Source organism: Electrophorus electricus, chromosome 12 (assembly GCF_013358815.1).
Source record: "Electrophorus electricus isolate fEleEle1 chromosome 12, fEleEle1.pri, whole genome shotgun sequence".
NCBI classification, from domain to species: Eukaryota; Metazoa; Chordata; class Actinopteri; order Gymnotiformes; family Gymnotidae; genus Electrophorus; species Electrophorus electricus.
The window spans coordinates 5,413,312-5,432,212 of record NC_049546.1 but is presented as its reverse complement, the minus strand read 5'-3'; the positions used below and the strand labels follow the sequence as shown (position 1 = coordinate 5,432,212).

Below are 18,901 nucleotides of genomic sequence, written 5' to 3'. Positions count from 1 at the left end.
TGAAACGAGGACCAGAAATCCTTTGGTTCTGCTCGCCATAAACAACCTGTTGGGATTGTCTCTTCAAAGTGTTTGCGTGCGTGTTCCCTTTGCACGTGCACAGCGGGTTATGGGCCGCGAGTGTGTCTCTGGACTAGATTTTCTTTCTGTTTAGATGCAGATTGGGAGTTGTGCTCTTTGTCTGGGTGCAGTGGAGGATAATGTCATTTACCTCCCTTTTCTGCAGGGCTGGCCGGCCTGACGGCCCCGCCTCACTGAGTCGTATCCTATTCAGCTTCTTCTGTTCTGCCGTCTCCAGCTGTGGCCTTTGCTCATCCCTCCAAGAAGCCTTGAAAGAGAAAGTGAAGCACAGCCTCCACCCCCGCCCCCCACCCCAATTGTGCGGCACACGGCTCAGAGCATGCTGCTCTAAAGAGGACTTAAAATAGCCAAGTGAGGGAGAAAAGCAGTCCTCTCTCCATGCGAGGATGGGAGCAGCACAGCATGACAGGGACGATTCCTTCCTCCTGTGGCGTGATTGCCCGAGATTTCTCTCAGGGAATATGGCGTGATCGGACGCGAGTGGCCACGGTGGTCCGACGTGAGTGGCCACAGCTCTGGCGGACGACATCTCCAGCGTTTTGTTCAGGTGACAGGCACAGTGGGGAAGATAATGTGCCGCTCACTAAGGAGCACGGCTGTGCCACACAGTAGCCCAGACGGCACAAATACATGCGTGAGACGCCGCGGGAAAGCGCCTCTTGGGCGCGGGACACGTGCCATCGGGGCATCGAAGGAAATTTCTGCAAAAAATAAAGCATTGAAGCAAGTGGAATAACTGGCCCCTCTTTTTAATTAATTACAGAAGGACCACGCAAGGCAAGCGCGTGCTGCTAGCAGCCCAGCTCAGCTGCGTTTGAGCTAGGAGACCGATCAGTTCCTCTGGCACATGTTTCTCAGAACCAGCAGAGATCTGACACCCGGGGTCCCCAACACTAGCTTAACAAGCAATTTAAAGGATCTTTGAAACTCATTCTCTGAGATGAGGCTGTTACACCTCCATGGGAAGGAGTTTGATGAAAATTAATACAGTCTACACTTAGGTAATTACTGGCATGAAACGTGGCTTTCATTTTCTTTATTTGAGTTTTCTCCATGTTATCCTATACAGATACAGTTATTTTCACTTTATATATCATCATACATGCTGAGAGTTTGATTGCTCTGGTACCTTTTTTATTGTATAACTGCAGAATTGGTAGCTTTATTTTTCGGCTTATCATTTGCAAAATCCAGCTGTCTAAATTCAGAGCTCCTATAACGTTGGTGGTTTTGACTGGACTGCCAAGACTGGTGAATTCATCCCTTCAGGTAAATGCGATATAATTACTATCCTGGTTAGCAGACTCTCTCTGATGACAATAATTAGAGGGACTGTATTAAAGGTCAACCCAAACAATACACAGAGGATACAGTCTACAGCAGACAGGAAGTCATCCTCTGTGCTCCAAAAGGAGCTCCCTGAACAATAATGCAGGCCCTGCAAAAGCAATGATATATGATTCATAATGCAATGGCTGAGGTACAACACTGATTTTATAATTAACACTAATATTTCAGATGATTTCATATTTTTCAAAAGCATTGTTCTCACAGCCCACACTGAGACAGAATCATTTAGTTACCCAACAGCGTGAGATTTTCTTTTTTTTCACATTTGTTTATTTCATATTTATATCAATTATGTCATTTGTTTTTTCCAAGTGAGAAGGTGAAAACTGGCAGAAAGGGATGCTTTTTCTCTGTGGAAAACTTGGTCTCTGGGGTGGGTGTAAGGGTTAATGAGAGGAGTTAATAAAAGATCTCACCTTGTAAACAAGCATGAGCTTAGAGGCACCACTATTTCTGGTTTGTTCTCTCTCTCTCTTTCTCTCTCTCTCTCTCTTAAAGTCCCCTCTCACATTCTCTCCACCCTTTTGGGATACATAACAGCCTCTCACATGCAATTTTGAACAACTTTTACTGTGACAAGTGCTAGATTGGTGTCTATTCCCCACCAGCTCTGAAAGTTACCTAGCCAAGAACAAAAGAGCCAACTAACACTTCATTAACGGTGTCTTAGACAAATGGGGCAATTGAAGGGAGTGTTATTTCTCTGTATCTCAGCCCATCCAACCCCAAAAAAAAGTTTCACTGCCAGGTTTTACTCAGATCTAAGTGTCATCTACCTCATGTTTATTTAAAGCTGCAGCATAAAATAGTAAATAAATCTTCGATCACCTCACAGTCTCTCCAAACGTACTTGATAGCCATTAATGTTAGTCTACTAGTTAACAAAGCAATGCAGGCTGAATTTATATGATGGTCTGGGATGTAAAATAAAAAGGAACTTATGCAACATGTTCATTTCAAAACATGCCCTTTTTGCATTTCCATATTAGTATTAAGATTTTCATATCTGAGTGTAATTCCTAAAAAAAACAACATGCAGGAGAGTTGTTAAGAGTTCCTCTTCCTACATGGAGCAGCTGGACAAATCCTTTCTACAGTAAGAGTTTAATTAAGCGCGACCAAATGTTTGTGTTTATGATATACATTGATTTGGTTATCGTGTCCTTTTATATTTTACGGAGATATTTTTGTCTCAGCCGTTCAATCGTTAGATGTGTGCGTAATCTCAGTCACATAGTTATTTGATTGTAACCAGTTCTTCATATATATATATATATATATATATATATATATATATATATATATATATATATAATATATATATATATATATATATATATATATATATATATATATATATATATATGTGAAGCTGCTAAGGAGTCTTGGAAGGCAATGATAAGCAGCTCTTATCCTTTTAAAGACAGCACTGTAATCCGACAGAGAGGAGGCTGCAGCTTTAGGGGACTTAGTCTGGATTATTGCTAGTCCTCCAAATTAAAACCAAAAGTCATCTTTTACTGGGGCCTAGTGTAGCCCACCACAACACTGTGACCCAGAGAGTTATAATTAGAATCTCTCTCCGTCTGCTTTGTCTGTCTCCTCACCGTTCTGTGTCACCGGCCCCTGTATCAGGTCTCTCGGGCACCCGGCTAGCATTGGCGCCAAAGCCGCTTCCCCCTCACCCCTCTCCAGCTGGCCGGCCTGGCCGCGTTCTCCCCACCTGGCGCCCGCACCGCACCACAGCAGCCGAGCCCCGGGACATGCCCCTGAGCCAGGAGGGAACGACAGTTCCCTCCCCGTTGTCTTAGCCAAAACGAGGCCGAACCCAGTGCTTGTCGTTCGGACACGCGGCTGAGGGGCAAGAGCCAGTCCCACTCTTCTCTGCCTGCAGCCTGGCTCTAGCAGGCGCTGTGTACGCCGTCGAGCCCAAGCAACGGAGCTGTGTGCAAACTCAGCCTGTGGACAATGGAGAAGGCTCTCTGCGCCGTTTACGGCCCACCAGATAGCACCAGCATTCCCGTCGAGTGGCAAGCAGTGCTGTTGAGTAGCTAAATCAACAGGGGCCATAAAATATGAAAATACCTTAAAGCAAACATTGTCAGAGGGGTCCTGAGGCAGCGTTGTCAGCCTATCCATACCTATGTATTTCAGGGCGCACCATAAAAATAGAGTACAATAACAATTAATCACACTCTTTGGGGAGAGTCTAAGAACCCCAGAGAGAAAACTGTCTCCCTCCATTTGTTATATGACACACCCAAGGCATAATAAACAAGATACCAACAGAGAATACCGCTCCACCCCACTCTCCCACTGTGTGTCCCGCACACAGTCATAGCCATGGGAGACACGGTGTGTTTTCACCATAGTGCTTCTTGTCAGATGGCTTTAGGCTAACAAAGCCTCTGAAGTTTTGGCGGGCAAGAGAGCACGCTGGTACAGCTCCATAGTAACGCGCCCCCGCCGACCCACAGGGCACGTTAGGGCTGTCATCATTAAAGTAGGAGAACAAGACTGCTCAACCTCATGTAGTCAGCACCATCCCTGATGCCGGCTCCCTCCCACAGAACAGCTGCCTCGTCAGTGTGCAGCCAGGGAGACCGCAGCCCCAGTTAAAAGCACGGCGCACAGGAGCGGGCGAAGGCAAGCACACCAATCTCATTCATTAACTCTGGCTCTCCGGCCGCCGGGACGTCGAACGGCAGACGTGACGGGGGTGCCAAAGCGCCCATGTGCTGCGGTTCACTGGCTGCTCTCAGAGGATGCCTTCCCGGCTGCTTTGGGGTTCTCCCCGGCCCGTCCCGCCTTAGTTGCCTTCTCCTGGTCCCAGAAGGTTATGTCTCCATAACCTCACAAGCTGGGGCAGTGGAGGCCCATCCTCTAGCTCATCGTCATGAGAAACAAACCAGCAAAGTAGGCCTGCTTGAATCGTTTTCAGGGAACCGTTGGAATCAAAATGCAAAACAGGATTACTGTGTAAAAAAAAAAAAAAAGATTATAGCAAACAATACAGAGAAACAGCATCTCAAAAATCTCAAGTCTAACATCTGCGCTTTTTTCCTGCTTTCCTCTCTGAACATTGGATCTGTTTATCTGCAGCCTGTTTGCCTGCTTTCAGATTTCGTTATGCAGAAGGGAGAAGGCATCCACTTAAAATAAAACAGTGCTTACAGCATCCAGACAAAGTGGGGTAGAGGGGAGTGGTCTGCAGGACCTGGACGCCAACAGGAGAGCAGGCTGGACCGGGCCGCGCCCGCGACAGGAGCGGCCGAGGCCCCGGGAAGAACCAGCGCCGGTCATAGTCCATTAGGCCCGGCGCAGGCAGCCGCTACAGCTCATTACACGCTCTGCCTCCTGTTCTGCAGATGAACAATGCACATTGGCTACATCGGCATGCCATTCTCCCCGCCGCGCGTCCACCGCCCTGCCAGCAGTCACTCCGATCATTAAGCCGTCTCTCCGCAAAGCCGGACAGCCTGGCAGCCCAGCCTGATAGCCCGGGATCCATCACAGTCGTGGAAGATGAGGAAAGGGGATCTCTTATTGTTAACGATATAAACATGCAGAGAAGGAGCAAATTAATCTTCGATGAAAGGCAGTGCAGTTAGCCGGGTAGATCTGGCACTCTCGCATTCACATATATATCACCAGAGTAAAGGCCCGGGCTAACAGGCACATCCTGATGTGTAATTGACTCCATATACAATCATAGGTTTTTATCAAGCTGTGTTTTATCATAGGTTTTTATCATGGAAGTTGGGAGGTGGGAGGCAATCAATACGCAAACTGTTATCTTGGACTGATATTAGTCCAAGAAAAACAACGTTGGCACAGCCGAGCAAAGCCAACCTGGCCAGCAGGTCTGAGCCCCTGGCATATTCTTCTGCTTTATGATAACACATGCAGAAGGTGCATTGCGTGGTGGCTAGAAGTAAAAAAAAAAAAACAACACACACACACACACACACACATACTGACTTCCTTTTAGTTTTGGGTAAAAAGAACAGGGAGATTTTAAAGGTCACTCTGTGCGTATCTAGGGTTTTACTCTGGGGGGAAAAAACAACCGCGTATGTGGTGCTACAGTGGCCCTGGCTCTGTTCAGATGAAGTGGCGTATTGGTCAGAGGACATCCTGTTAACCTGGGTGACATAACCAGACATGAATGGACAATGGTAAATGAATTCACCCTTTGTGTTTGTAAGCACAAGTGGCTCTAAATGTTAATGAATACCTTTCCAACCCTGCATTTGAGGAAAATCAGTCTGGCACGTTATCACTGAGTGTTCTTTAGATGAGTAAAAAAGGAATGGGGCAATAGAGATTTGTAGAGCTCTCTGCTTACACCTAAACAGCAAAGTTCCCCTTTCTGTCTGCATTGGCACGTATTACCACCCTCGGTCAACTATAGACTACAGGGATTATGCATATGGATCAAAGCTGTACTATCTTTCATTTTACTGTGTCTTCCATGCATAATATTAATGGGTGCATAGCTTGCATGGTTTTGTTAAATCGTTTGAACAATAGTACACATTTTGTCAACATGACAAGCCCTACTGTTGAGGAAGGCTATGTATTTGCATACATTAACAGTATGATGATAAGTGTATGGTAAAACATTGCCTCTCCACATTCCCCACGGCAATAACAACTGGTATGGCTCGTATTAAAGAATGTAGGCCGACCTTTCCCTTCCTATTCATTTAACTCTGGGCATTTTCAGTGCTGGCAGCTAAATCTGTGTTAATGAGAGATGAAGCTGACTGTGTGTGTGTGTGTCTGTGTGTGTGTGTGTGTGTGTGTGTCTGTGTGTGTGTGTGTCTGTGTGTGTGTGTGTGTCTGTGTGTCTGTGTGTGTGTGTGTGTGTGTGTGTGTGTGTCTGTGTGTGTGTGTCTGTGTGTGTGTGTGTGTGTGTGTGTGTGTGTGCACGGGCGTGCGTGCATGTGAGAGAACGAGAGAGAGAGAGAGAGAGAGAGAGAGAGAGAGAGAGAGAATGAGTATAATTTAATGAAGTTTTTCTCTCTTGTGCCTTTCAACTCTACCTTCCTGTGGCCAGCTAGGTCTCTATCAGGAATGCTTTCACAGGTTCTGTCTTCCCACAGCAAATCTTGGCGATATCACACATTAAATGTTGCATGGGGAAGTGTGAAAATATCTTGTAGTGCCTGATATCTTCCAAATGCACATTTTTTAATGAAAAGGATTTCAAAGTAAGCCAAAAAGGGAGCCAAGTACATTTTTCGTTTACCAGGAGGAGCTGAAGACCACGACTAATATAGTCATCTTAGTCAGAACAAACGAACACAGGAGTATGATGGATTTTAAAGAGAGTTTATCCACATGCAGAATTACTACAGACATCCAGCTTTAGACCACTTAAAAGTCTCCATTTTTTATATCTTGTAGAATTTCATTCAGTTTCTTGGTTCTGGGGTTCTACACATTACAGACCTTCTCTTGTCAAAGAACCAAAGCATAAATTATAGTGTATTCATAGGGCATGTCCGTAAAAACTTAGAGAATGTCCATGACGTTCTTTTTCAGGCTTTGGAAACTGAAATCAGGATAACCTATGGGAGATGAATACCATTGAGATCAACTGCTGATGTGTTAAATTTTTAGGTTAAAAAGATTTTTAACTCAGTCACTTTAGCTTAGCAGACTTTTCAATTAATCCAATTATTTTATTAGTCTAAAAATGTCGAAAAAGCACATAATTTCACTTATGACTTTTTTCTCTTCTGACTGCAACACGTGCTTTGTAATAGGCTTGTGGTAGATAGTAATTTAGATTTTAAAAGTAGATAATATGAAACTCTTATGTGCCTTTTGTCTGTAGATACAGCAGTCTTATCCTCTTTTTTAGCAAGTAGGTAGAGGCCTAAATTCACATTTTCAGGTGCTGTGCACAATTTCATGGAGATGGAAATACGGTTTAGCAAGCGAAGGAAGCATGATGAGCAGAGAACTCACACTTCTGCTCTATGGAAACCACTCTTGTAGAGATCAGAGGCACAATTCATTCTCATTCTCAAATAGGCAAGGCTGTCGAATTGAAAAGAAAAAAAGAAAAGATAGCAAAAAATTACTGTCCACATAAAAACACAATCAAGCACTGAAAATTTCTCCCTTCCTCCCCCCCCTCCCCCCCACCACACGGCTAGAGCAGTGCACAGAGTCATCATGCACAGACTGATGCTGCCTGGACAGCCCTACGCGCAACCCCTGCCCTGACTCATTCTGTCCCAACTGGAGGCTGCGCACCCCTCGTCCCGCCGGACCTCAAGGCTACCTTTGGTTTTTCTGGCATATTTATGTCCTCCCTTGGATAAAAGAGCACCACATCGATGATGGCTGGGCCTGCTAGCGATGCCCACCTGCGGGGTAGCGCACAGAACGACAGTCTGCATGGCGCACGGTTGTGTGCAAACTCTCCCCTCCCTGCCGCATACACGGCAACTTTGCTCCAAATCAGTGAGTCACAGAGATTATGGATTTTCTCATTACTGAGCCCATGAAAGCGTCGTCCACAGGCTCTACATTACAATGAGCTTGCTTGATATTATGGTGCTCTAACACTGGCATACGACGACAGTGGCCGGGCAACTAGACAGCATTCCTACATTCCTGCTGCATCTTTTAGCAAAGGAGCACTCGAAGGCCACAACACCAGCTGTGCCCCCAAAAGAGCCTTCTTATGCAATTTCATTTTCATCTAAAACAGCACTTTTATCTCCCTTTCTCTATCACTTTTTTTTCCCTGCTTGTTCTGTTATATGTAACACTGTGTGCGTGTGTGTGCGTGTGCGTGTGTGTGTGCGCACGTGTGTGTGCACGTCTGTGCGTGCATGCGTGCGTGTAGTGTGTAAGCATGTCAATGATGTCTGTCCCCTCTTACAGAGTCGGAAAGTGCCTCTCAATGAATCTGTTAAAATGGCCGTGCCTCAGAGTACGCTAGTCCACAGAGACTCTTCCGGGAGACAGCGCACTGTGACTTTTACAATCGTGTATGGAATCTAGGATGACTAATTGGGCAAGTGTGATGAAAACTGAAGGAACACAAAATCCCACTGCTTTAAATGAGTCAAACCGTCCATCACCAAAAAAAAGCAAACAAACATGTCACCGGCTCAATCAGTCTGAAAAAGCTTGACTTCAGTGGCAGGACAAAGATGGAGACCATCCACACCCAAAACTGCATAGGAACGGGAAGAAGATTATGATGGAGGAGAAAGGAACCCAGCTAATTAGCCCATACGTACAACAGATACTGCAGCCCTATTAATAATCTGAAGGGTTGACAGGAAGGAAGGGAGTTTTTTTTTTTCTTTTTTAAACTACAGTTTGATTATCTTTGTCTATGAGGTTGTATGGCATAACATCGGTGCAATTAAGATATAAGATATAATATAAACTTAGAGTGCAAGAGCGTGAGCAAGACAGACCGAGAGAGAGAGAGAAACAGAGCGAGAGTGAGACTAAGTGAGAAAAACAGAGAGAGAGAGAGAGAGCGAGAGAGAGAGAGAGAGAGAGAGAGAGAGAGAGAGAGCAGAGCAGAGCTGGAGGGGGCTGCACATGATTGGCACCACCAGCAGCCGCAGATGTGTAGAACACCAGTACAGTGTGACATTTGCTTTGAATACTCAAAACAACATGCGAGTGTGTGCGGCGCAGTTGAGCCTGACGGCAAGGAAATCTAAGGCTGTAGCTGCAAGCTGGATAAGATGTTCGGGCTCTACACATATGGAAAAGAAAACGCAATAAGGTGCCACGGCAGGAGTATAGATCATTTTCCTCTTCAAAACTCTCACGCCCGTGCTTTGCGTTGCAGCATATGTATCGCACTGCTGTAAACACGAGCTTGTTTTTGGACCTTTGTTGAGGGATGCTTACTGAGCATCCAAGCTTACAGATTACACTGTATCTGAGTCCCATATGCTAGCTGTGGGATTTATGGAGTAATTTCCCAGGTAGCAGAATGCCAGCATCTGGTGGAGGAGTACTTCAATTAGCATTGAGCAAAACTTGGCAAAGTCGTGCGCAGATTTCCTCCAACAAAAATGCAATGTAAATCTTCAGAGGAAAAAACTAAGGGGGTAGGCCTCCCTTTTTCCACTCCATTTAGCACTCTAATGAGATTCAGCCGAATGAACCTTTCATATCTTTTCACATAAAGATAATTCAATGCAGATCGATATCCTGCAGAATCTTATCTTATTAACTGTATCGCAGGTGGCGTGAAGCATAACACATGCTAGCAACTCAAAAACATATTGCCATGAGCACTCCTTTAGCTTTAAAGGATCCTTTGCGAACAGCTCTGGTGTAAATTGGCAGGAGTCTGGGTCTTTCTGGCACGCATATAACTCCGCAGGTAAACCGCAGGCAAGTATAACCACCTTGCTTGCTGAAAACAAGTAGCTCGATACCTCAGAGACAGCCAGCACAAAACCATCTCTAGAGAGAGACAGCATTAGAAGCAGAGAGCTCTGGACTTATGCTCTTGAGATTCGTGTTACTGGGGTCTTGGACCTTAATGCTCCTGGCAGGGATGTTTGCAGTTGTCCCTTGTCTAATGGCAGCTCTTTCGATTAGTACTACATCTGACGTAAATGCTGCTGTCTCAGTGTGCACACGGGCAATATCGGAAGCAGCAGCACTACAACTGGTCAAATTCTCCAAGGTTTTAAATTAGCCAACCAATAATCAGCTAGGAATTAGTGAATAATTTCAATAAGGCTGTCTTTATAAATGGCTTTAAGTTTGGCAAAATATTACTATAGCCCTCGTCAAAGTGCATAAATCTTTGGAAGATAAGCTACAAATGGGAGTTTTTAAGCACACAAACTACATATCCATATGACATCTGAAATATGAATGGTTACACAGCAGCCCAGGGGCCTGAGCTGGGTATTTTTGGGTCTGAAGAGAAGCAGTGTTAATCAGAGCTGTGCACGAGTCAGTGTGCCCTGGCTAGACCTTTGGGAAACCCTGCCTTCTGCAGTCAAGTGCCTTCAAGCCCAGGCTTGCAAAGCATGACGAAGCTATTATCGGCCATTTCACAGCTGCACTGTTTGTTTGTGCTCCATATAAATGGGTATGTAATTACGCTGACAAGATTTTTCTTAAACAGCAATATCTGGAAATTGAGCCACTGTCTTCTATAAACGTCACAATGATGGAGAAATAATTTGGGCCACTCCATTCAACTAAGGGAATGGGAAAATAAAAGGCCCGTCTCACTCAGACACACAAATACACACGAGAGGGATTAGCCCTAATGCCATCATCACTCTGTCTCCAGGCTTAGAGGAAGAATATGCAGGGCCGTGGTCAAAGCGATGTTTGTCAGCGTCAGGTGGAGCGCACCGCCTTATGGAGTCTGCATGCAAACGAGCAGTGGGCTTTATCAGAACAATCACTGGCCAAGAGAAAATTGGAAAAAGCCCAGATGCCTGGCATTAACACTCTCTCTCACTCTCTCTCTCACTCACTCTGTTTTTCTCTCCGTTGCCGCTCTAATGCATAGCTATCAGGCGACGGAGCTTTGAATCGGAGATCATCACACTCAATCTGCTGCCTTATTTCTTCCCCCTACTGTTCTTTTTTATTCATCAGCCGAGACAAATAGAGGTCTCTTAATCCTGTTGCCAAGGTGCTCCTATTAGAGGCTTAAGCCAATATGCCTGGCTACTACATTTGCTTTTTACAACACTCCATAATTCCTTTGTCAAGCTGGTGTGCACTTTAAGCCCACCACGGGGTGCCACCGGTCATGCTCCACAGAGGTGCAGTTAGCTCCATTCTGTCGATACCGTGCTCTCATGGTCCAATACGCAGATTTGAAACCACTTTAATATGGCATCTGCCTGGGACAGTGGCCTCTGCCTAACACCATGGTATATTAGCACGGCTTTAAGTGCGTTTGATTGACCCCCGTGATCTTAAGGAAACAAGGGCAGTACTGGGAAAAGCCAATCAGTGGTTCAATGCAAGTCTAATGTTTCCCACTTGGCTATGGCACACCTCCTTGGCTCCCTTCCCCAGACAGCATATGTGCAAGCCATTTTCCCCCAATTACCTTTAGTTTTTTGTCAATTTTACATTCCTCCTCACCTCACAGGTGTCACACTCCTTCATGTACTCCGCCAGGCATTCAGAGGAGCATCAAGCCTGCTCAGAGGCCTTCCGATCTAGTGGATCTATAAGCTAAAGATCTGCAGTGCTGCGCTCGTTCCTCGTGCACCAAAGCCGTTCTCGGTTTGATTGCGCATCCACCCTTCCAGCCCTGTGTGGGTCTGTGCACATACGAACAGAGGCACACGCAGCCTGGGCCCACCTGCTATGAGCAGCAGTGCAAGCGCCTGACTCACACACCGGCCGTTTAACTGATGATTATTCTTAACGCTCGCACCTAAAATGACACACAGCGCAGCCGATTAGCTGGGTCAATGCTCTTGGCAGATGTTCAGGCACCGGCTCTTTCACAGCAGCTCCGCACAAATCAAAGCAAAACAAACCAAAACAAGAATGGGAAACAGCAGAATCAGAAGTGGCCGAATAATGCACCCTGGCAACAGGCCAGCTTCCACATGCTGCTCTTTGCTGCATCATCGGCACCATCCATACATGGGGCTCCAGCTCATTTGTGTCACAGCCACCACACTGAGTGCAAAAGCTTGCGTCATGCCGGGAAAACACCCGTGGACATGACTCATCTGTCTGCTCTGGTCAAACAACTGCCCAGCGCTCTCTGTCTTGCCCTCCAACAACCGCGATTCCCTCTGGCCCTTCCACGTGCCACCCCAGCTCCGCGGCCTTCGTGCCCAGGCCGACTGAAAACACCATGCGCCCCCCCCCCCCCCCCCATGCTCCTCCCGCACCTCCCTGCCCCTCCCCAGCGGCCTGGCTGCCGGCCGCGGCAGGCGGGAGTCTGATTAGAGCGGCTCTCACCTCTGGCAGTGGCACGCCGTTGATGATGAGGTCAGGCTGCTGTGGGCCCTGCCCGGTGAAGGTGTGGTGGTAGCCGTGGTTGGGCGCGGCATTCCTGGAGTTCTGGTTCTCCACGTTGAGGAAGGTACTCTCGGAGCGCCTGCACCCCAGCGGCAAGGTCTGCTGGTGGTAGTCGAAGTAGTTGAGCGAGGAGGTGAGGGACGAGCAACTCACCACGTTCATCTTGTCCGTCTCCTCCACGTCTCGCGGCACCAGCCGGATGTCGTTCTTGCTCAGCTTCTTCTTCTTGCTGGACTTTTTCTGGTTGCCGTAGGAGTATTCAGCCACCCTGCGCAGGTAGAAGAAACTGAACAGACTCAATAAAGCAGTGCTCTGCCTTTCCCACCGCACACCAAGTTCATGCCAGAGCAGGCTTTGGCACTTACAGAGGCGCCGCAGCCTGGCTCCGTTGGCACAGCCGGAGAGGGGGCACAGCCCGCTGGCCTCCGGTCACCAATGGAGCCCACATTCCTCATTTGTTTACATTTTCATGCTCGGCGGCTCGACTCGTCACAAACAAGCAGCACAATGCAAACATGCCAGACCAAAGCAGCACATACAGTGACAAATGACACAGAACACCATCAGGAGAGTAAGCAATAATATTCAAATACCAGCACACACTCATTCCTTTCTTTTGCGTTCAGTACTAGTAAACCTCCACTGGCAGTTGGAGACAAATTTGAATTTTTTCACACTAGCTACTTCTGACTAGCAGAGGATTCGAATTCTAATCACACCACATGAGAGATATTGAAATTCGGAAGAGGTCACTTGGACTGTTCCACTCCGGACATGAAGGCATGAGTTCATGAGCGAGGTTTGTGTTTCCCTGCTGGACCATCTATTCTCCCCAAGAGAGTCTTAGCCCCAAACGCTATTACAGTTATTTATTTTCTGGTTGCTCCATTCATTTTCAGATTGTTCTTAGAATTAGTTAAAAGCTCTGCTTCTGTTTTTGCCATTTTCTTGTATTTATTGGGGCAGGTGGTTGCGGGTTGTGTGTACATATGCTGTTTCCTTTTTCCAGTGGAGCAAAATGACCTTATCATTTGGAGGGCAAGTGAAGGCAGTTTTCCTCCTCCAACTCAAAGTGGGCAGCAAGCAGAGGGGGACATTTTTCTCAAGAACAGAGACAGGAACTGGATCTCTCTGTTGTCGCTTGTACCATGGTTCCTGAATGGCAAGCAGACAGGGGAAAAAAATACGACTGAGCAGACGGTTGTAAATAAGTCAAGCACAGATGTACAGACGCTGCCTCCGAAAAAAAACAGCGTGCAGCGCGAATTAAAATGTCTTAACAAAAGTGTATATTTTATAACGTAACTACTTTCAAAGAAGAAGTATTCAAAATTTTATAGTAATTTATTTATTTTGTTTATTTTTGACATTCCATTTGCTTTTTAATTGATTTGTGACCTGGAAATGGCCAATTGTTTTAATCTTAATATTCTAACATCACAAACTAACATTATTTTTGCTGTTATTATTTCTATGTATTTTAACTGCTACTCTACATGTCTATTATGGTAGGATTTTGTTTTGTTTTGTTTTTGTAATCAATGTGGCCAATATTAAGTATTAAGTTCCCTCTTATTGGGAGTGCAAGCCGGTGGATCTTGGATAAGTCAAAAATAGGACTCTGAGTACATCACAAGCAAAGCATATCAAGCGCTCTCAATAACCCCCTGCTGGGAGAGCTGAGAGCCTCCATCAGGTTTATGTCTGCAGCAAAAAAAAAATAAATGTGAACCATTGCAATCTACACAAAGGATCTGGACAGCCAACCTGCAGTCGCTCTGAATAAAGGCTTTCTTGTAAATATATCTATCATGCTTTATGATGTTCTCTCGCCCAAAACATCTCTCTCAATATGGTTATGTTGCATCCCATGACAGGAATGTCAACAAAAAAATATATTCAGTGTAGAAATATGGTGATGGCTTCAGATTAAATTTGCCAAAGCAATTTATATGGAAATCTTGAGTGGTAATGTAACGATAGGGAGTGAACGTTGAGAGGTCTATGTAACGGATTAATAGGGATTCCAAGTACACTAGAGGAACAAAACAATATTTTGGCCTGTGCACTAGTCAAGACTATTACCATGCATTTATGTTTTTCCTTTCATTCACAGTTGTGTGTGTGTGTGTGTGTGTGTGTGTGTGTGTGTGTGTGTGTGTATATATATATATATATATATATATATATATATATATATATATATATATATATATATATATATATATATATATATATATAGACATCATGTTAATATTGGCTTCAAATTTGTTGTTTATTTTTTTGCCAAACTGCTATTCAGTTAACTTACAGGGGCTGTGCAAAACAAAAGATTGAAATCACTGAATTCCTGTGCTCTGACCTGGCAGTTAAGGAGCAGCTCAGGCTAATTTTGTATGCATAAGGATCAGGCTTCTTTGTTCCCTATGGTTGTTGATGGGCAGCTCTGGCAGATAAAAGTAATAGAATAGAATAAATGGTGTTACTCCTGCCTTTTATGGGCGTGTTGTAGTCGAATATTTACAATGGCACATTTTGAGATAGTAAAGATCATTTTATGTTATCATTTCGTTTAATATGTTGTACATGACTTAGGCCTAATTACAATCAACTAGGCCTAATATCTGAAATATAAAGATGGTGGAAGGACAAGTGTGCCTGTTTTACTATTATTTTTCTTTTAATGAGTAAACCTTCAGTGATGTCAATAGCTACTGAAAATACAGCAGTATTCCTGCTGGGATTTTTCTTTCTGCTGGTACATCTCTCCACTGCAGTCATTGGAGGCCTGGCTGCATGCACACAACAGCACGTCAACACATCCACGACCGATATGAGCTGAAACACCAACCATGCAGATGCATTTACCAGGGTTTATACTTCCAGGCTGCACTTGTTGTATATCATTTCACGAATAACACTCAACTACAGGGTACATGTAAGATTTACGTAAAACCAGTGTGGCCGTTGCGCAAAAAAAAACAACAAAACAAATTGTTTGGGTACCTGCAGTTGTACGTTCGGATTTCCTTGTTATCCCTTTTGCACTTGACTGCCACAATGATCATTGTGACAAACAGAATGGCAGCGATAGAGCCCAGGGCAATGATGAAGATGAGGGACAGGTTCACGTGTCCGATCTGTTCCTGTGCGTTAAGGTCCGGAGAGAGGTAGATGACAATGTATGCAGAAGCAGACAAGGATGTCTGGCCGTGGTCGTGGGCCACAACAGTGATTTGGTAGGATGGCTTAGAGTTTTCTCCAAATGTTTTTGTGGTCCGCACTTCGCCATTAATCTGGTCAATTTCGAAGTACGCCATGTCCCCCTCCGAGATTGAATACGTCAACCTTCCGTTTTCGCCCTCGTCGTAGTCGTCGGCCTTGATTTGAGTAACCAAATAACCAACTCCAGCATTTTTGGGAATGGATACTTCCGCGGTCCCGTTAACCAGTGGTGGAGTTGTCATCACGGGTGTATTGTCATTTACATCCAGGACTACAATTCGCACTGTGGCATTGCTGGTTAAAGAAGGATCACCCCCATCTTTGGCCGAGACTTTAAATTCAAATGTCCGTGTATCTTCGTGATTAAAAGCTCTTACCCCGTAAATCTCGCCGTTTGAGTTTACGGTGACATATGATTCCACAGACATTCCCCTGACTTCTGATTTTATGATTTCATAAGACACTGTACCGTTCATTCCCAGGTCCGGGTCTCTGGCGGATACCGCAAGCAGGAATGCACCCGGGACGTTGTTTTCGAGTACCATTGCTTGGTAATGTGGTTTGGTGAAGTAGGGAGGGTTGTCGTTCTCGTCCGTTACTTTAACAGCAAAGGACTTTAAGCTTCTTAAAGGGGGATAACCACTGTCCTCGGCCAGAATGGTCAGATTGTACATGTCTCTCTGCTCCCTGTCTAGCCGGCCATCAACAAGTAAGGTGGAGAAGCTCTCGAACTCGTTAAGCCTGAAAGGCACATTGCCCTGCAGTCTGCACTGCACTTTTCCATTTGCACCCGAATCGTTGTCTGACACTCTCACCAACGCGATGACATATCCAAGAGGAGCGTTCTCACTCACCTCTACCATCTCACTGTTTTCTGACAGAAGTTTAATTTCTGGTGCATTATCGTTGACATCTATTACATTGACAATTACTTTGCAGTGAGCTGGGATGGAATTTGGACCCAGATCTTTGGCTTGAACATCTATTTCGTGCACGCGTAATTCTTCGTGGTCCAGAATGCCATTCACGGTTATAACACCGGTTATGGGATCAATCTTGAACATCTGCTTAGTCAGATTTGACACAAAATTAATGAATGAGTATACAACCTCACCATTTGTCCCTTCATCCGGATCAGTTGCATTCAGGTCTATGACCAGTGTATTTATAGGGGAATTTTCCATCACGTTAACAGTGTATACGGGCTCATCAAAAACTGGATTGTTATCATTTGAGTCAGTTACTTTGATATTTAGTTGCACAGTTCCAGTCTTAGGGGGGTCTCCGCCATCCTCTGCGGTGATTTCCAACGTATAGTGAGACTGAGTCTCCCTGTCCAGCGTCTTTTCCACCACAAGCTCTGCAATTTTAGATCCGTCTCCCCTTGTCTTAATTTCCAACCCGAAAATATCATTGGGTGTAATTGTGTAGGTTTGAATGCCGTTGCTTCCCGAGTCCGGATCGCTTGCCCCCTCTAGGGGAAATCTGGTACCTGGAGCGGCGTTTTCCGATATCTCTATGTCAATGTGGTTGGTGGGGAAACGGGGTGCGTTGTCGTTTACATCAATAATCTCAATTTTAATCACACAGATTTCCATCGAGTTGGACATCACTTCCAAAGAGATAATACACTTCGGTGTCTGTCGGCAAACAGCATCCCGATCAATTTTCTGCTTGGTGATAAGTAGTCCGGCGGGGCTTAGATTAACCCATCGCGGTTCAGAATTGGAGATGACTCGCAAATAAGGCTGTCGGTTACCCAGTGCAAAGCCTGCAACTTTCGCGTCCGCCGTTACGTTGGCGATCTTTGTCCCTGCCCGCAGTTCTTCTTCAACGGAATATTTCAAATTGAAAACAGCATTGGCACCAGTCCAGCACAAGAGAAAACACAAAATGATTTGTAAGAAATCCATCTCTTTTGAATGCAGAATACCTGTTGATGGTTTCTTTCTTTCGGTCATTTGCATCACCATGTACTGCTAGGAACGACGCGACGGACGTCCCAGTAGGTTACGTTCATTTCATCAAAATGACGCCCGACAAATATCCTTTAAAAACAAACGAAAAAATGTGGAGCTGCTATGCAATTCATCGGAATTGCCGGAACTGCAGGCGAGTTTCGTTCACTTCATTGCAGTATTTTCATATGAACTCTTTCCTGCATCACCCCAAAAAAAATTAATTAATTAAAAAAACGTGAATGCATTATGAACGACAAAAATGACTGTGAGCATTTGCATGTAGGCGAAGTTAAGACCGCAGTGTATTACAGACCAATATTGTGAGCCGACCATTTTGTGTCAATGAAAGAAAAAAGAATCTCAAAAGATTAACAGGTCCATAACTTATGAGTGTTAACGAAAGATTAAAAATGTTCTAGTTTAATAAAAATCAGGCTCATCACGATCATTCCTGACGCACGCATGATCATTCGAAAGAAATAACTCTATATGAACGGTTTGTGCCAAATCCACATAATTCAAATTGAAATAATTCCTAATTTGAATATTTTCAAATTAGAATGGCTCCCATCTCCCATCCGCAATTAGCCCAGTCAAAACCCGTATCCACTGAAGCGGTAAAGAATCCAGACTGAGAGTGAAACTGTAGGCTATCAGGGCGAGAATATCGGCCAACCTCGGAAAATGGAACAGCGATGATGGTGCACGAACCAGTCTTAATTGTACTTGTCCAGTTCACAATCCTCCAGTATTCCCATTCGAGCAAGACGTGGATGCTTCCTCGGTTATAAGTCTAGATGATTTCTTGCTGCAAATTGCTTCAGAAGAGACGTATGTCGTTATCATCAGGTCGTAGTCCGGTCAGAGTAAAAGAAAATCCTTATTTAAAGTACTGATTAGTGATCAATTTAGCGTCGACTATGTTTAGGAGCTCAGCTCAACTTGACTTGCCAAAAAACAATGTGGATTCTTTGAAAATATCCAGTCTGTGGCTGGGGTTAGTTCTCAACGCAGTTCTCAATGTAGCGCACCACACGCATCTTCAGTGCATACTGCCGAACGCAAAGCTCGGTCCTAGCGCTCACTCTCAGGACCCGCAATCCCCGCAGCCAATCAGAGGTTACACTGGAGAGTCGGGTCTGCTGGTGGGCGTGGCCAAGCCCTGCCGCGGAACTCGGCCAACTAGCGCCTGGTCCGCACAGTGCGAGGCGCGTCTAGCGGAGAGCCAGCGCAGAAGCGCTCCTTCCCACCCGTGACTGTCGAGA

At 45.3% G+C, this 18,901-nt stretch overlaps 1 protein-coding gene across 2 annotated transcripts in view; it reads right to left on the bottom strand.

Moving 5' to 3' along the window:
- pcdh19 (protocadherin 19) overlaps positions 1-18,673 on the bottom strand; it is a 48,293-nt gene extending 29,620 nt beyond the window's left edge. The window contains exons 1-2 of one of the 2 annotated variants that reach the window (XM_027014877.2): positions 15,457-18,673; positions 12,391-12,736 (exon numbers count right to left, since the gene is read on the bottom strand). In XM_027014877.2, coding sequence (XP_026870678.2) covers positions 12,391-12,736; positions 15,457-17,648 — 2,538 coding nt within the window. In that variant the 5' untranslated portion in view covers positions 17,649-18,673. The remainder of the gene's footprint in view (positions 1-12,390; positions 12,737-15,456) is intronic. The other variant, XM_027014878.2, reaches the window with a different exon arrangement.
- Between the last annotated feature and the right edge of the window lie 228 nt (positions 18,674-18,901).